The sequence below is a fragment of the Poecilia formosa genome, unplaced genomic scaffold (genome assembly GCF_000485575.1).
Source record: "Poecilia formosa unplaced genomic scaffold, Poecilia_formosa-5.1.2 Scaffold221, whole genome shotgun sequence".
NCBI lineage: Eukaryota > Metazoa > Chordata > Actinopteri > Cyprinodontiformes > Poeciliidae > Poecilia > Poecilia formosa.
Window position 1 is genome coordinate 78,938 of NW_006800160.1, and position 19,359 is coordinate 98,296.

The window sequence follows — 19,359 nt, forward strand, 5'->3', positions numbered from 1 at the left end:
TGCTGCATCAGTCAGACTGGGGTCTGGGCTGTTTGGGGGCCGTTTGGCAGCACCTCTTTGGTTGTTTCAGCGTTGGCAGTTGTTCAGCTGTGGCAGAGTGAGGCTTTACACCAAAGTGGAATCAAAAAAATAATAAATTTGTTTGGTCATTTTTCCACAAAATTAATCTGGACAGTGTGGCGTGCTCTTATATTTTGCATTCTCAAATTCCCCTGTCGAGTGAATACTAGAGATCCACCAATCTGATATTAATATCGGCATTTATGCCGATATTGAAAACAATTCTGTATAAAGTATTGGTGACAATAAGCGCAAATCTATTCAGATCTGATTTATTATTTTTTACATTATATGCTTAGAATCCCTAACTTCACTTTCTGAACCATCTGAAGGAAGATTTGTTGCAGTTTATTTTTTACATTTGAACAGCCAACTTTTGTCAGTTTCAGTTTCCTTGTTATTTGCTTTACATCGGCTCTTATACTCCTGATTGCACTGACTGGACAAATGAAAGTTGTTTTTCCATATTTGACCAAGCTTGTGAAGCTATTGGTGTGTTAAAGTGTGACGTACCGGTGCAGAGTTATCAAATACACTTGTAATCTAGTATATTTATGTCTGTGTTCAAAACAAGAAACATTCCAAGTCTCTTCAGCACAGTGTTTCTGTATCAGAGTAGAATCGGCCGATGCTAAACCTCTGATATCAGTATCAGAAGGGAAATAAAAAATCTAACGCTATTTGTTTTGAAACTAAAAATGAGTTTTCTTGGGTTCCTGGAGACTTTAAACGCAAATCATCTTCAAGCACATCATAACTTCTGCAAAAACAAGAAACAGCTTTGAAGAGAAGCAACTTCTAAGCATGCTGCCATGAGACTCTGGGTTGAAAACGGCTCTTTTTGCTTCTGTTTATGTTCCACACTTAAATGCATGTGAACACTTTTTTCTTTTATCGTGTATTAAAGATGTTGGCGTGCTTTATACTCAGGCTGTTATTGCTGTGAAGTTCGGGGATGAAAATCACATGTACACATGCTCTCTGTGATCTGTGCATGCATGTGTGTGCGTGTGTGTGTGCGTGTGTGTGTGTGTGTGTGTGTGTGTGTGCGCTCCCCCAGCTGTCCCATACAGCTCCCCGTCGTTCAGCCTGCAGACACTGAGGGAACCGGAGCTGTAAACTCTGCTGATCAATACTTGTTTGGAGGATTTCTCTATTTGAATCCACTCAGCTGCGCAGCACTGTCTTATTGTGTGTGTGTGTGTGTGTGTGTGTGTGTGTGTGTGTGTGTGTGTGTGCATGTGTGTGTGGACATTTCACAGCCTGATTAAGAGCCCATGAGAGAGCACCGTTTGTATCTGTATCTTTTTAATGAGTTTTGCATGATGTATAGAAGCGAAACACACACTATCAGTCTCGTCTGCCACCTCCGCCTTGCTTTGATTGTGCATGCGGTGTTATTACTTCACTATATTGATTTATGTCCTCCAAATCCTGCATTCAATTTTTTATAAACAAACACACTCAGACCTCACACGACTGCAAAATTACACACATTAAAAAAGCAAAGATGCATGTATGCATCCGGCGCTTGCATATGCATTTTCTGCCACAATGCACATTAACGTACTTATGTGCACCATTACAGGAGACCACCTCTCTTCCAGACGAAGCAGAACACAAGCTGTTTGCTTTTCTTCTTTTTGTTTTTTTCTTTTTCCCCCCTCATCCACCGGTTATCTCCTCCTCCTCCTCCCTCCATTGTCACATCAGGGATTTGCAGCGTTCCCAACACGTTGCCTCCATCAGGGCCCCGGCAGATGTCACTTAGCCGCAGACGCATCTCTTCATTTCTCCGCGTATCCATCCCTCTGCCTCTCCTGGGACCCAGACAGGGTGGAGGGGAGGAGGAGGTGGAGGAGGATGGAGGTGGGGGTGGAGAGGCAGCAGCGGCTGCGTATGTGGGAGTGTCTGACTAAAAGAAAAAAAAAACTGAAAAAAGGGGGATGGGAGTTGGAAGGTTAATGAATTAGTAATTAGGATTGACATGGCATCTTCAATGGGTTTCCAATAAAACTGCTGGTCAGTCTGAACTCCCTTTGTCATCATCTTCAGATGGCTGTGCTCCTCCTCCTCCTCCTCCTCTTCTTCTTCATCTTTCTCCTTGGATAACCCCCCCCCCCCCCCCCACACACACACACACACACTACCTGTGCTCCTGGGCAAACCTTGCCTCTCTGACCTTCAAAAACACATTCAACCTTTTCTTTTGTTCTGCTTTACTTCTATTTTTCTCCCCACTTTTCACATCTTCTCCATCTTCTCTCCTTATTTGTTTTCACTCGCTCTCTTCTTCTTCTTCTTCTTCTTCTTCTTCTTCTGCATCCTTCTATCGATCTCCTCGGCCCACGCTCACGTTGCATTAGAGCTAGTCAATGTTGCACATTTGAGGAGAGTTGATAAGGAAGCGTACATCAGAAAGTCTTCAGTGGGAGAAAAAAAAGATCCATAGGGTTCATATGTCCTGTGCTTCCAAAATGACTGAGCTAAAATGTGTCATTTGGTCGTTGCGACATAACAAGAGAACACAAGCATGTTAAAGTGACTCTGGCTCTACTTAGACTGTAAATGCGCAATTTATTCTCGATTTAATGTGAAAGAACAAAGAGGAAATCATTAAACGTAATGTGGAAGCCTTCATCCGTTCAGCAACTATGACATTTAAAAACCTGTAGTATAATTAGCGTTGTAGTCAAGAAGACGAGACAAAAACCACCTTTTCAGGCCGAGACCGAGCCAACATGCTAGGTGACGTTAGCTTTTACGCCAAGCTGGGTGTAAATGGCCAACAAGAGAAGAAAACTAGTGCCTTAAAATATATGAAATAAACTGTACACAGGTAGCTAACTTTAGATAATATTGATTAAATATCTTTATGATAAAGGTTGGGTACAGAATTTTGGTACAGAGGCAGGTAGCTAAAGTTAGCTAGGTAGGTTTGCTAACATCTCCTTTGTCATAGCATATAAATAAGCTCTGTAGAATTTGAATTAATGTGTTACAACAACTTTTAATTTCCCGATGGGATTAATACATTTTAATTTAGATTTAAAAAAATTGAATTTCTTAATATTGATAAAATAGTAGTAGATACTGGCAGATTATTTCACTTATAACAAGTAATTTCCCCCTTGTTCTAAGTGAAATAATCTGGCAGTGGAAGTACTACTTTTTTGAAAGGAATCATTTACTTAAAACAAGCTCATATATTTTGCTGAAAAGTTACTGGTAAGTTACTTTTGTCTTATTTCAAGTGTACTAGGATATTTACACCAAAAACTAGACCAAAAATACTAAGATTTTGTGTTTTTGCAGTGTGTGCTTTGTTCCAAACTATTCTGACGTTACTCTGATTTGTATGTTTAGGGTTGTCATCTGAACAGAGGGCGAACAACTGCATCCCCACACCATGATGCTGCCACCACCATGTTTCACAGTAGAGATGGTGGAGTTTTTCCACACAGATAACAGTTTTCATGCAGGTGAAGGAAACAAAAAAAAAACAGTTTTGGTTTTATCTAGCCTGAGCACATTCTTCATTGACAGGACAGACTTGTGGAGTCATAGCTACAGAATATCCCACATGAGCTGCACAAAACATTTTGAGTGTTTTTATTTGTCATATTTTATTCTTCTGGCACTACTTTGTATTGTTTACGGCGTGACAAACCTTCACAGTAAATTCTGCAGGGTTAAATCAACACTTTGCTGAGTCTGTTTGGTCCTTATCAGAACTGGTGTTAATTTAAATCCTCTCAGAGTTATTTCAACAAGAAATTGAGTAATTTTAACACTTAAAAAAGTTATAACTACTCAAACTATTGTTGAAATAGACTCGGCATAGTGTTGATTTAACTCTGCAGAATTTGTTGTGTTGGAATAGTCGAAAGGGTCTGAATTACTTTCGAAATCGCTGCCTCTGAGCTGCTTCTATATTTGGGAAAAGCACGAAGGATGAAGGTGGCACGACAGTCTGGTTTGTCGAGAAAGCAGGGTACAGGCAGTGATTTTCAGGAAATGCTGACAGGTAGCATTGCAGCGCTAAGATTTTTTACATTCTGTTTGAAATGGCCCCCTGTCTGACAACATAGCTGCTTCATTCCAGCATCAAAGCCAAATACCTTTCTGACAGCTCATTTACAGATGTCATTCACACACACAAACACTTTCTACATATAAAACTCAGATGCTCAGCTGAAGCTAGCTCCACTGCTTTCCGCTGAGAATGTCGCATCAGGACTTGGATTTATCTTTGTTCTCCGGCCCAAATGAATGATTGTGTTCTTCGGTGATTTAATTAGCGACAGTTCTCTTTTTAAATCTGCTCCACATGTAAAGACAGAACATTGGCAGCAACTTTCTTGGGAGTGGGAACTTGAGATAGATTACAAAGATTAATAATCAAAAACAAATACGGCGAGTGATTGATCTTCTGCTGCGTTTTATACTTGGATTCTTGGTGCTCAGTCGGGTCTTAGAGTAGAAATAAGACTCTAACAAAGAAGCTTAAAGTATTGATAAGTAGCCATGACATCTTCACATGAAGGCTGACCAGCTTTTCTGTCCATGCCAAGGAAATCCCACAGCCTGGTACTGCCACCACCGCCGTTCAGGGTGATGTGCCCACATTGGCGTTTTTTTTCCACCCACACATTCCACACAAGCCAGAAAGTTATGTGACAACAGCAATGTCTTCCGCGTGTCTGCAATTTCCCATACATGACCTTGTGGCAAACAGGAAAGGTGACTTCTTATGAATTGTTTCGATGAGCTACTTTCTGCCCGTCTTACGTAACAGACAATTCCCTAGTAACATTTTTTATAGTGTGCTATTGTTAGTGTGCTATGACATAAGTAAAATCTGTTCATCTTTTGTCACCTTTTTGGCTGGAATGTGACAAAATACAAAAAAAGACTCCATATTGAGAGGGTTAATGAAAACAGGATAAACTGGAATATGCTGAGTCAGAACTTCTCCATGTCAAAATACAGATAAAAAAAACTCCAAGAGCCAAAAAGCATCAAGTTTTTAACAAAATAAATGGCCTATGTAAGCCAAACACTAGGAAGAGTGTAGTATTTCCAAAAAATACTATATGTATTTTTAAAATTTATTTATAAGGGTATATAGCTATTTCTAAACAGCTAAATTTCACTTTCTTGTAAACATGGGAAAAGTTTTGTTAGCCTCTTTTCAGCTAGCTGGAAATCACAGCTGGAGGCAGGCAGTGGTGCATTGCTTTATTCACTGAACAGCTGGAGAAAGTTACTCTTTCATTTAAGGGGAAAATACTTTTTTTATTGTTTGGAAAGCATCTTTCTCTTTTTGTTTTTTCAAAATCTCAGTGTACAGTCCTAGTGCTAACCAGTCCTGCAACATTTAAATAGGACTGAGAACGGGTAGGAAAAGGAAACCATAAGCTACTGAATGGAAACCGAAAGGTTGGATTTCATTTTAATTATTTTACAGTTTATGTTTTAAGTATGTCACATCTTTACGGGGTCATTCACGTCAAGATACAAAGCTAAAAATGAGTCCTGCAGGCTTTATCGACAGTTGCAAAGGTCATGTTTTCCTTCACAGACATACAATTCCTGTTCAAACCAACTCCAGCATGACCAATGCAACATCCAGAACATGACAGCTGCAGGACTTTAGACCTTGGACAGCGCTAGATTACTGTCAGTAAATTATCTGAATGTTAATCTTTTTTTCCCCTCATTGTTTTGTTCCAAAAAAAACATTAAAAAAAACAACAACAAAAAACGCCAGTTAATATTCTTTTATTTCTTAATGTGTCAAAATCTGGTGAATGACTTTAATCCACCAGAGGACACGGTGAAACACTTTCACGATTTCACGGTCCTCGGGCGATGTGTGAAAATCTCAGATTTGATCACGGAGTGACAGAGGACAGACAGACACGTGTGTAAATACAACTGATGGTGGGGTGCTAATCTGCCCCTCGAAACGCGTCCCGTTCACTCCGCGCTCTGACCACGGGAGGAGTGACGGTGCTCCCGAGCTCTCCGTGGAGCACATTTCCATTTTCCGAGCTGCCACTCAAACACGCCGAGGCTCCGCGGAGAGGAGGGGACGGGCAGGATGCTCCTGTAGCCATTCATCGGTCCGCCGAGGAGCCGCGCTCCGCCGCCCGGACCGCCCGCGTGCCCCCGCCTGCCAGCCAGCCGGAGCGGAGGCGCGAGACTCACACCGCGAGCGTCGGTCATTCGGCGGCGGACGTGAACGAGAAGGGGGAGAAGGAGGTAGAGGAGGAGGAGGAGGAGGAGGAGGAGGGGGCCGAGCGGAGGAAAAAGAGCCCGTCTCTCAGAGTTACTACCCGGTGTGCATGTAAAGAAGCAGACGAGGAGTCTCTCATTTCCAGTTCCTGACAGGACACGTTTTCCCGGTGAGTGAGGATAGTTTATTAGTTGAAGCTACAGCAGCCGTGTCGGCTCTCCGTGTCTCTATTAACCGGTTGTTTAGGATGTAGCCTGTTTTATTTTAAACGCCCCCCACCCTCTAAAAAGTCTTCATGGAGGCTCGGGGTTTGGCATCCCTGCGTTTCCTTTTCTCTTACCAAACACAGCAGCAGCTTTCAGCTCACTCTCTAAAAGGACAGCAATGTTTGGAGCTAATGAAATGTAGCCTGGAAGATACGCACCGCCCGGGCCGTGGGATTTTTTTTCTTTTTTCTATTTTTTTTCTATTTTTTTTTAATCGAGGTGTGTGTGAATGTGTGCTTCCTCCCACTCCGTACCCCCCTGGAGAAGAGAAGAAGGGGAAGAAAAGCGTTTCCTCTCCGCTTTTAGGTGGACAAGTCGCTCTTGAAACACGACCAAGGTCTATTTTAGAGGATAGACACCGGCCTCAATTGAGCTTTAACAGTGTCTCCCAGCCATCCCGTTGTCATGGTTACTGGCTCGAGGAGGCTGGGAGAACATGGCTGTCTAGCGCTGTGGTCTCCCTTTCTCTGTCACACACACACACACACACACACACACACACACACACACACACACACACACACACACATATACGGGGACACATACTGGGAGAGAGACAGGCGAGAGAGTAGGATAATAACCCCAGTGCTGTTCGTGTTTGTTTAAGTCCGTGTATTTAGGAACATGTTTAAAAACCTTTGGCGAATGCACTCTAAAAACTACTGGGCTAAAAACAACACTGTGATCAGTGTTGTTTTTTCTTCGCAAACCCAGACCTGGATTTAGAACAGAGGTGGACTTCAAGTGTCACAATATTTTGTGGTTCTGTTGTGATAATGATAAAAGTGAGCATACAAATTGTTTATTATTTATTTTTTAGGTAAGTGTATCAATGTGACTGCATGACACAGCAGTAATATCCCCACACATGCTTACACTGCTCTTGAAAGACATTCCTATACATGTATAATACGCTGCTTTAGAACTCCAGTCACATAAAGACATGATTTATATCACTAAACTGCTCACTGCATTTAGGCATATGTTCTAATCTACTGGTAGTTGTTTATGCTCTCATTGAATGAACAATGGAGAAAATGGCAAAACTTTCTGCTACAACAGTAAGGACAGTCTTTTAAAAAAACTTCATTAATTAGAATTTATCGTGACAATAATGAATCAAGATTCTTATAATCACAAGAAATTTATCACAGTAAATGAAACGATAAATGCCAACCCCTAATATCGTAGCTATGGACTAGTCAGGTCCCTGCTGGATTTGAGTTGTTCCTCTCAGTTCATCCTTGTTTGAATCTGAATGGAAATTAAGTTTATTATTTAACTGATTCAGTCAAAACAAAGAAAGTTGTTAAAACACAATTGCAAGAAAACTAATAAATAATTCGAGGTTGTTAGCCTGTGTGTAGCCTGGACCAACTCCTCATTCTCAGCAGGGTTCTGGAGGCTGCATGGGAGTTCGCTCGTGGACTTGGACAAGGTGCTCGACTGCATTGCTCTGGGAATCCTGTGGGAGGTGCTTGCCTATAGAGTGGGCCCTTTGAAAGGTCCCAGTTCAACCAGTGTCAGAGCTTCAGCCCATAACGTTTATGGACAGAATTTCTAGCAGAACAGGACCCATTTTGGTGGCCTTCGGATGGGGTTTTTGCTTTGTGCAGGAAACAGTTCTGTTGGCTTCATGAAACCGGGGTCTCCAGTTTTCACAGGAGCGGTTCACAGCCAAATGTGAAGCGGCTGGGATGAGAATCAGGAACTCCAGGGTCTTGAGTCTTAGAAGGGTATGGTCCTTCCCCAAGTATCTTGGGATCTTGTTCATGAATGAGGGAAAAACAGAGATGGAGATTGGTAGTCGGATTGGCGACTACCAAGTCTGCAGAGAAGTGAGCGCTGTAGTCAATCCTCATGTCTACTCTCATCTATGGTCACGAGTTCTGGGTAGTGACCAAAAGAATGACGTCACAGGTACAAGTGGGTGGTGTCTGGGCTCTTCCTTAGATAGGATGAGAAGCTCCATTATGGAGGAGGGACTCAGAGTAGAGCCGTTGCTTCTCCATGTCAAGAGGAGCCAGTTAAAGTGGCTCTGGCATCTGGTTGGGATGCCTCATGGACACCTTTGACACATCCTGGCATGTCCCACTGGGAGGAGACCCAGGGAAAGACCCAGAGGAAGACCCAAGGAGGGAGGGACTATGTTACTCAGCTGGTCTGGGAACGCCTTGGGATGCCCCAGGAGGAGTTGGGTCCAAGTGGCTGGGGAGAGGGAAGTCTGGGTTGCTCTACTTAGGCTGTTGCTACTCCAACTCAATCCTGGATTAAGCAGAAGAATATCAAAACTACTGAAATAGCATCAATACTACAGAAATAGTTACTTAATTTTTTTCAAGTATTTTTTTTATTCTAACACTGATATTCCAAAAAATTAGACAAAGTTAAACCACTTACCTGCCAAATTGAACCGTTACACTTTTCCATGTTCATGTAATAAGAAATTTCAAAGGATACACAGCAGAAGTCCAAAACGTCGCATTTGTGTTTGCATATATTCAGATACAAGCAGTGAAAGAGACAAGATGCGAGTGGACAGTTGACCTTGATGGCCTGGAAGTGACACATTGGGGTGGAGCTGAGCGACTGTTAATGCTCCAATAGGCTTGCAGAGTCAGACGGAGGCGGTGTGCTGGTGCTGTGTGGCCGGTTAAGCAGACACAGACCATAGGAAAACACCCTGGACTGTTCCCAAGTTCATTGCTCCTTGCTTTCCTGTCTCAGGCTCACAAGTAGGAAATGATGAAATGCTTTACTTCCCCTCTGCACCTGCACCAGTATTTCTAAAGGTGACTCTATATCTGCATTGTGTGTGCGTGTGTACTCGTTTATGTTACCTATATAGACCAACCATCTAAAGATCGATGGGTCTTGGAATTGAGGTTTGGTTCATATACAGTTAAAGAAATGAATGGAAGTCAATTCAAAGGCCTCATGTGAGTAGAAATGCAGATGTGTGTGTGTGTTTTTAAGCATTTCTCATTTTGTTTGGCCCATTTTTCCAACGACTACTACATTACGAAGACCTGCTGCTCCTTATGTGCTGTTTTAGGGTTAGCGGTTAGGTGTGGGGTTAGGGTCAGAGTTAGGCTATAGGAATCAATGAAAGATGAGTGGGAGTCAATTTATTCAATGAAAAATTATGTGTAAGACTATCAGAAAGTTGAGCGTACCTGTCAAGTGAGAGGAAAATGATACACAGTTTTCATACCTCTCTATTTAATTATTATTTTTTTTTTACAAATAAATATCTGAAAAGCATAGCTTGCATTTATATACAGCAGCAACTTGAGATGTTTACAGGAAGCCATTTTGGAGATTGCTTGTTTTCCACCATCACCTAAATGTCCTAATAAATGCACTCAAAAGCGCCACCTGGCATGTAATTAAAGCCACTACATGACTAATAAATGGCCCTGAAAAAGCGCCACCTGGTGTTTAATAAGTTTTGCCACCAAACAATAATTAAGCACCTGGTGCTGCTTAAGAAACACCTAGAGGTGCAGTTCTTAACTCTGCCCTCCAATTTTGACAGCCAGTTGGTTTGAACAGCTTTGTAAGATTGATAGTAGTAATGTGCAAAAGTTTGAAACCAACACAAGTTTATTTTTAATTCAGATTGAAAGTTTCATCCATAATAGCTAAGAACGTCAAACCAAAACATGAAGAAACCAGTTGAATATCCAGATATGTCCTGTTAGATTATGCATACAAGCACAGATTATTGAACAGTAACAATCTGTGCCTTTTGTGACATAAAGAGAGCTTTTCTTTTGAAAAATGAAGTACTTACAGCTGCTGTTCTGACTTTTTTCTAATTAAAGTTGAAAAAATAATTATAGCAGCCATATAACAGCGCTCTTTTTCTGTAATTGAATCCAAGCATAAATCCAATTGTTCTGTGCAGTCCTCAGAGGTATTTCAGAGAACATTAGAGAACAAACGGCATCGTGAAGACCAAGGAGCACAGCAGACAGCCCAGGGAGAAAGTTCTGGAGACGTTTAAAGCAAGTTTATGTTTATAAAACAATATCTCACAGAGCTTGATTCAATCCATCATCCTAAAAGGGATGATGAATTGAAACTGAAAGACTCAATTCACTTACAGCTGATAATCATACGACTTTCACTGGTATTATTCCATATCGCATGTTTTCCTGCTGTCCTGCGGTCCCAGCTAAATGTCCGTGTCTCGATGCACAAAGCTGGTAGAGGCTAACCCCAAAAGACTTGCAGCTGCGACTGCAGTGAAACGTGTTTCTTCAAGAGGAGTTGGATAGAAATTAATACCACACAGCTGTCATATTTTTCTTGTAAGAAATTTGGAAACCTATGCATCTTTTTCCTCCCTCTATTTTGGTGCCAAAAATAACCACAGAACACATCATTTTTAGCTGTAACACGACAAAATGTGAAAAACTCAAAGGGGTATGAATAATCTAGTTAGCCACTGTGGAGGGATACAAAAAGGGAAGAACATTAGAGGGATGTGGAGGGATACAAAAAGGGAAGCACACTGGAGGTTTTGATTTGGTGTCTTTAGTATGCAGAGCTTATATTACCAATCATTTCACCTGGCAGCTTCATAAATTAATTTTGACAGCTAATTACTTCCTTATAGAAAGTATTTAGAGAGTCATCCTGGTGGGTCTTTGGGTTTACAGTGGCTGTTGTGATATCAGTGGCAACACTTGACCCGACAGACGTTCGCTGTGGTTGCCTACATTTTTAATTTCCCCACCAAAACCATGTGGTATTAGCCACTTTTCATTGTTTTCTGTTTGTTGGCTATGAAATACGTTTTGTTTTTTTTAAAATAAATAAATAAAATCATCTCGATGTTGGTGAGTGCACTGAAGCACCGGCGCAGTGTTCATCGCACCTTCTGTTTTTGCTGCATTTTAGAAAGAAACTGAGTGAGCAACACAGCAGAAACAAAAGAGCTACACGCAAACGTTTGTGTTTGGACTGTATGTGGGCAGCACTCTGAATGTAATGAGGTCAGACAGGTTGAATGTGGTCAATTGGTGGCGAACACTTCAACCCACGAAGAGATACTACAATGATGTTTAGTAAAACTAGAACAGACAGACAGACAGACAGACAGACAGACAGACAGACAGACAGACAGACAGACAGACAGACAGACAGATAGATAGATAGATAGATAGATAGATAGATAGATAGATAGATAGATAGAGATTAAGGATTAAGGAGATTAAGTCTTTATAGTGCAAAACATGATTTTCTCAAACACCGTGTTTAGGATGTAATTTGCTGTAACATTGCATTGTGTCAAATTTGCTGCTTCTGGATTTTATCCTGTTTGTCTCATTTGCTAAACTCTCTGGGAATCCAGGATAATCCCCATCCACTGCATCACCTGCCAGCCAGTAACATCTGACTCCAGCATACTCCCCATAGTGCCCTGCTTAAAGGCACTATAAACTTGTTTTTTTTTTTTTTTTTTATTGGTGTATTAAATATTAAGTGCAACATTCCTGAACAGTTACACAGAAGATGGTCTTTTATTGTGTGTTTTTCATTTGGGAATGGCAAGATTTCTTTTTGGAGTTACCCTCATTAGACTAAGTATTGTTGCATTTCCAGGAATCGCACTTCGTAATTATGCAGTAGTGTGATTTTCATCAGCAGCATCTGTTTTGAACCGTAGCATCATCTCATAATGTAGTGACTTTTTATAAGGAACGGGCTCATTCGTTCAACTGGATCCACGTCCTCCGTTCAGCTCCAATTAAAATTACGCACCAGTTTTATTGGTGAAATCTGATGTAGATTCAGAATCGCTGTGTCTTGAGAGTGCAGTGCCCTGTGGTGCTGCTGGCCACCTGGTTACAAACTCAGCCCTTCAACAAACTGTGTTCTGCACATCATGCTGACCTCATTATGACTTCTAGCATCTTGGTTGCTACATCGTACATCACAAATGGGTTAAAGGCAGTGAAAGTCCATCCAAATGTCCAAATAATAAGTGAATGAATGGTTTTTAGAGATGGTATTTATTGCACATACAGATATTGAGATGTCTGATTGGAAATCAATATATTGAGCAGTTAGGTATTACTAGATATTTTAAATTCACGATCAATATTCCAACCCTGTTCAGTCAGCATACAACTATTACTGTCTCCCTTTGGTTGTACACAATATACCAACCTGAACATTTAAAAAAAATGCAAACACTTTTAATAGAAATCATGTATTGTGGTGATGACTAGAAGATTTGAAAACTAGTTTAGCAAAACAGTAAATGGTGGAATATTTACCATTTTGAACAAATGAAACAGAACTGGTTTGTGATTTTAGGGGAGCTGTGACCACTGGACCACTGAATGGATCTTATATTTTGGACGAAGTTGAAAACATGTTGAATTATTTCTTCTTTAAATCCACCCATAATATTAGCTTTGCTAGACTCTGGATCACTTTGACCCTTTTTCTCAATAATTGGTACCCTGATATTGTCAATATCATTTATTCTCTTTCTACTTTCATTTTCTACCTGTTCCAGTCACATAATTGTGTACTTAAACAATGGTGTAGGAGTTTATTTTTTGTTATTGTTGATAACAAAATTGTCCCAGAAATTATTGCGGTAAATGACAATATTGTTGTTTCAAGAACAATTTCAAATACTGTATCGGTAATGGCCTAATAATGTGAGTTTGCGCTCTCAAATACTAATAAAGTTTAATTTTATAAAGAATATTTAACCCTGGAACCGAAATATATTTTAAATATTCAAAATAAACACAACAACCAAAAACAATAAATGAAATGGAAATGAAAACCACACACACAACAGAAACCATAATTAAATTATGCTGTGACGTCTCTGTAAGCAAAATTCTCTTTCAAAAAATATTAATCACAAGAAAGGAAATTATCAGCTGATTTTAATTTATCATGTGATTAATTGATTAATTGCTTGTTAAGTATTTCCATAAATATCGGAGGCAGATGGTTTCTTAAATCATCAAACCCTGCGTAAAATTTCACTAAATTCTGGGTTATTATCTGAAAACTTTGTGTTACTCTGCATTTCTATTCATTTTGGTTCTAATCACCTTCTGGCTTGACAGATTATGACTCTTAACTTATTATTAATTATTATTTATTGGAGTCACATAACCACAAACAGTTACAGAAGACTATACGTAGATTATAGAAAGTTACTTTAGATGGGAGATTAATTAAAGCAGGTGTGAGATGGTCCACCTGGTTGTTATGGTGCAAAAAGACCGAAACACGTTTTTCTTTCATTTTGTCCAAATCAAAATGACCAATCTTATTTTACTTTAGTCTAAATATTTGAACACTTCCACATCTTTTTGTTATAAGAGGGTGATTTGCTCCCCAATGTTTCGTTTTGTTTTTGTTTTTGTTTTTGTCTTGCTTTTTAATGGCCGTCGTGCCTAAATCGACATTAGATTAAATAAACTCTGAAACTCTTCCAGATGAGCTCTGAGATTTTCCCCCGAGCTGCTCTGGTTTCCAAAAGCTTCCAGTTTCATTACTTCTGTAGCGTTGCCTTTCTGCTCCTGCCTGTAGAGACCAGTCATGCTCATCAGCGGGGGATTCTCAGCGGACTGCGGCACGCCGTCTCACAGATCAATAAATTAGAGCACCATGTGTGTGTGTGTGTGTGTGTGTGTGTGTGTGTGTCTGGCTCTATTCTTGGAGTAGTGTGTGTACCTCTCTCTCTCTGTGTGTGTTTCTGTTTCAGGAAAAACTAAATTGATGGCAGTTTGGCCCTTTGTGCTGCAGCGGGTTCTATGTGTTGTGTGTTGTCCACATGATTGGCAGCTGGTCCGATTCCAATTTAAGGAAATTGATAAGGCTTAAGAGTCTTGGCGTTTGGCTGACAAAAGTAGAAGGAGCAAAGTCCTTCCTGTCTGGCACACAAAGATGCAGACACACAAACACACACACACTCACACACTCCCTCTCACCATCTCTGGCTGCGTTTTCTACTTCCGTCCATGCGGGATGCCTGCGCACATCTGCGCTCTCTCTCTCTCATTTCTGCAGCCAGATTCGTACTTCCTCTTACTTCCACAGCCTTTCTCTCTCTCTCTCTAGTTTTTCTTTTCTTTTTTTTCCACCCGGTCGGATAAATCCTATTTAGCTCAATTAGAGCTAAATGAGAGGCTGAGATGGAGATGAGAAAAAGCAGAGTTAGGCTGTGTGAGATAGCAGCAAACCTAATGTGAAACAGATGAAGAGGGCAGAGTGGGAGGAAAACAGGACGCAGGAGACTCAAAAGAGGGGGAGAGAGACGGAGACAGAGAATTCCCACTTACCGTGTCTGGTTTCATAACCGGTTCACTGTTTCCATTTATGGCGACGTGTCACTGCTCCACTTGTGCATATCTGGGAGTCCGTTTGACTGCATTTTAATACCATGAAAAGCAGCAGAAATGGATGCAGGTTGCTGACGTTTGGCTACAAGCGGTTCATATTAGGGCCCGGAGATATGGACTTGAAGTTTTATCGCGATATTTTGCCGCTCTATTGCGATAACTATAAAAGTGACGATAAGTACTATTTATTACATCTTTTTTAGGTAACTGTGTATGACAGAAATTATAGCCCCACAAACACAAACACTGCAGTTGAAAAACATTCCCATTTGTGATGAGCTTCTTAAAGACACCAGCCACATGAAGAAGTGTGATTTATATCACTCTGTAAATTTATTGGCATTCATTGGTGCTTTCATTGAACAAACAGTGGAGAAAATAGTAAATCTGTCAAACCCAACAATATGGACAGTCAATGGAAAATCAATAAATCAAAGTCCTAGAAATTTATCACAATAAATGATAAGCGATATGATAAATGCCCAGCCCTGGCTCACATGCAGTGAAGCTAAGTTGGGGACGTCTTTTGAACACAGTACCTGAGTCTGGGATTATGCCGAGCTCATCCTAATGCAGCTTTTGAAGACAGTCAGAAGATACTAATCCATGAATGATTTAGTGCCAGAGACACTTTTAGACTCATTACGCTGAGAGGAACTTTTCTCACTGTGTGAAAATGCAGTTAACAACGGCAGAGTATGACTTGAAAACGAGTGACGCTTCTGCAGATGGCGTCCACTAAAAGCATCTGGTTGCGAAATAAATAAATAAAAGGAGGAAGCTAATCGCTGATTATGGATTCAGGAAGAATTTGTTTGAGCAATCTGCCAGAGTGTCCTTTGAGATCAGAGCAGCATCAGTTTGAGAGAGGAGGATTAGAGGACACATTAGCAAGACATAAAAGCTCGTAAGTGTGATGATATCTTTATTCTGTATCTCATCCGTGTTTTTTCATCGGCGTGGCGCCTGAGAAAGCGAAACGTTCCGCTCTTAACTGGGAGCTCGAAATGAGGGAACCGATTTGTTAAATTATTCCAGGCTTCTGCATAATTTGCATCGTCACTTTGCAACTCTGATGAAACATTTAGCGGGTGGGGAGGGGAGCCCTTGGCGACCTCTCATTCAAAGCGATCGCAGCATCAGAGAAGCGAAACCGGTTCACATCATCCGAGCCCCTGCGTATCCCGCCACTGCACGTTTTGGACTTGGAAATGCTAGAAATGCTCCCGAGAGGCCGCGACGATTTGTTGGCAGGTTGGGAGAGTTTGTTCCAGTTTGTTTTTTCTGCATGCAGCCAGAAAAAAAAAGAAAGACTCGGAGTGGCAGTAAATATTTTACTGCAGTTCTGCTCAGAGTCCTTCGCTGCAGATGAGTCAGCAGAGATGAGAGAGGATCAGGCAGATAGAGTTGCTTCACAGCTCTACTTCAGCCTGTCAGCGGACTGTTGTAATTACAAACACACTGTTCAGTCAAAGTTCAGACGGGGTGTTCTTTGTTTCTACCGTCACAGAAATAAAATTAAAAACAAAACATCCAAAAGAAGTTTAACTTCACTTTTATCTTCACAACATGTTTATTTTTAGAAACATGCTAAATACTAAAAACAATATCAAATGTAGGAGAAATCGACCCGATACAGATACAAAATCTAGATCAGGTATCGGTGACGGTTATTTAGATCTGCTGAGTCTAATTCTATGTTTTAAACTAAACAAATTAACCCTTTATGACCAAAGTTTCAAATCTCCGCCTGGATATTTTTGCTTATTTTAATTGTATGCAGTTCTTTAAAAGTCCTGTGAGTAAATATAGTTGCCCATTTATCCATACAGACTGGTACTTTCAATCTCTAGCAAGTTATTATTGCAATTTACTGTCTATTAAAAGAGTGCCCGTCAGAGTTATCAAATAAATTTGTAATTTAGTATATTTATGGCTGTGGGTAAAACAAAAAAGAAATGTTTGAAATAAATTCAGCTGTTTTTCTGTATCGGATACTAAACCTCAGATATCGGAAGTGAAAAAAGTGCATCACTAAATTTTAACAACAGTCATCCCAGTCTTGCCAACTTTTAGCAACTCTGTCGCTATATTTAGCAACTTTTCAGACAAAAACCCCCGACACTTTCTGAAATCGGATGTAGAAGGTCAGACCTTATAAAAATCAGTGATCAGCCAGAAATCTGCAGTCGGTGCACCTCTGGTTAAATGTTAACGGCAAGGTTTCAGACAATAATTTAGGACATTAGCTCCTTTTTAAAAAAAAATAAATAAAAAAAAAGGCAATTGTGTGAGACATTTTTATGTTTCTGCCAAAGTCCGGCCTTAAATCCAGGCTGTTACAGGAGATGCAAGTTGATGTTCACAGATGCTCTCCATCGTGTCTCACGGGAGCTTGATCTGTTTTCCAAAGAAGAATGGGAAGCATCCAGTGTCTGAATGTACAAAGCTGGTAGACAGATGCCTCAAAAGACTTTCATCTGCGACTGCAGGGAAATGTTCTACAAAGTATCGCCTGAAGGTGCTTGAATATAAATGGATTCTGCTTTTGACAGGGTTTTATTTGTAAAAGAAAATGTGAAAAGCATTTTTAGTTTCCCCTCCACTTCACAATAATACACTACTTTATGTTGGTCTGTTACATAAAAAACTCAACAATATTTAGGTGCATTTTATGCAGAAATGTTTTTCTAAACATGTTAAACCACTGTGATCATTATGGAGCTAAATTGGAGCCATAAAGTTTGTTCAAGATAAAAAAAAACCACAAACTTGAATCTGAAAAGTAGTTTTGAAGGTTTTTTTTTTTCATTTTCATGTTCTTTTTTAGTTTCAAAACATTTTTTTAAGTTTTAATTTTTTATTTAAAACTATTTAATTTTTTTGTTTCAAATCTTTATTCAGTTTCTAATGTTTATTTTCAGTTTCTATTTTTTTAAGTTTCATAATTATTTTAGTTTCAAATAGTTTTTTTAGCTTCAGACCTTTTTTGACATTCAGATTTTTTTTAATTTCAAATCTTTATTCTCAGTTTCTATTTTTTCATTTTCAAAAATATTTCATTTCCAAATAGTTTTTTTTTTTCAGCTTCAGATCTCCATATTTCAGTTTCAAAACTTTTTTTTTCACTTTCAAATATTTTTTCCAGTTTCAAAACTTTCTTTATGTTGTGAAAAACTTAGTGGCTTTCTTTATCTCCGTGGATCACCTCCGAACAGCCACATGTAGTTTATTCATGTGTTTCTGTTCTCTCTCCTCTCTTTCCTCTTCTGCTCCAGCTGCCTCCCTGGCTGCTGATTTGCAGCGCTGGTCTTTATCTGCAGCCAGAGTGGACTGCTGCGCCGCTCTGAGAAGAGCACCATGACCCAGGAGGGGCAGGCTCTGCCCTCTCCCACCCCACCTGAGAACACTTCGGAGCCCGACACGACCGCAACCACGACCGACCCGCCTGCGGAAACGCACAGCGAGGCAGCAGAGGACAGGCCAGAGGAGAGGCAACAAGAAGAGGAGAGCATAGGAAGAGAGGAGGAGGCACAAAGTGAGGGAGAGGGGAGGGCAGAGGGAAGAGATGAGGGAGAGGAAGAGGAATTAAATAAGGAGGAGGAAGGTTCAACTGAAGAAGAGCATCATCAAAGCAAAAGAGAAGAAGAAGAAAAAAGGGACAATGAAGACATGCAGCTATCTGCAGAGACAGAGGGAACTAAACCTCAACCGACTGAACGGTCAGTGAATGAAACCATGTGTGTTTTATAAATAATCTGGATTGGTGTTAAATGTTTACAGTTTATTAGCAAGTACTTCTAATGTGTGAAGAATTTAAAGGGTCAGTATGGTGTAAAATCAACTTTTTTGAGCTTTGCATCATCTTATAATGTTATTCCCTAATCTAAAACGTACCTGTGCTTTGATTATTTCATGTGCGTTTGAGAAATCATTTAATCTCAATGGCAACCATTCAGCTGTGCAAAACTCCTGGGTGGACCTAGCTCCGCCTTTGAGGCGGTTTCCAAACTGAGCTTCCACCTCACAGAGCAGCTTCACCCCACGTTTCTCCCACTCAGCTCCTTCAAACTAGCTAGCAGCAATTAGCAAACACCTGATGAAATAGCACATCTGCTGAGCTCAGTAGCCTTCTACTTCTTAAAAACTTTGTTAAAGTGTTCATAGAGGAGCCATGTTGTCTTGACTTCCTGAAGGCAGAGTTTCAGAGAGATAAGCAGCTTCTTAAAGAGACAGAAGCCCAATTTTAAGGTGCTAAATTACAAAGTGAAATTTCTTTTTATAGACATGTGTGTGTATATATATAAAAAAAAATAAAAAATTCCCCTCTCACCCTCCATGGGTGGTCTCTTTCATCCTCTGAGCTCGGGTCCTCTACCAGAGGCCTGGGAGCTTGAGGGTTCTG

At 40.4% G+C, this 19,359-nt stretch overlaps 1 protein-coding gene and 1 long non-coding RNA gene across 3 annotated transcripts in view; one reads left to right on the forward strand and one right to left on the reverse strand.

Annotated features, from left to right (window-relative positions):
- The first annotated feature begins 5,883 nt into the window (after positions 1-5,883).
- psd2 (pleckstrin and Sec7 domain containing 2) overlaps positions 5,884-19,359 on the forward strand; it is a 44,016-nt gene continuing 30,540 nt past the window's right edge. Inside the window, exons 1-3 of one of the 2 annotated variants that reach the window (XM_016679807.1) lie at positions 5,884-6,327; positions 6,358-6,470; positions 18,233-18,676. In XM_016679807.1, the coding sequence (XP_016535293.1) occupies positions 18,315-18,676 (362 nt within the window). In that variant the 5' untranslated portion in view covers positions 5,884-6,327; positions 6,358-6,470; positions 18,233-18,314. Of the gene's footprint in view, positions 6,471-18,232; positions 18,677-19,359 lie in introns of both variants that reach the window. The other variant, XM_007568348.2, reaches the window with a different exon arrangement.
- Positions 8,015-12,471, reverse strand: LOC107838209 (uncharacterized). Its single transcript, XR_001664271.1, has 3 exons — positions 12,461-12,471; positions 12,420-12,430; positions 8,015-8,612 (listed from the first exon to the last, which is right to left on the reverse strand). It is a non-coding gene; the product is annotated as an uncharacterized LOC107838209 (long non-coding RNA).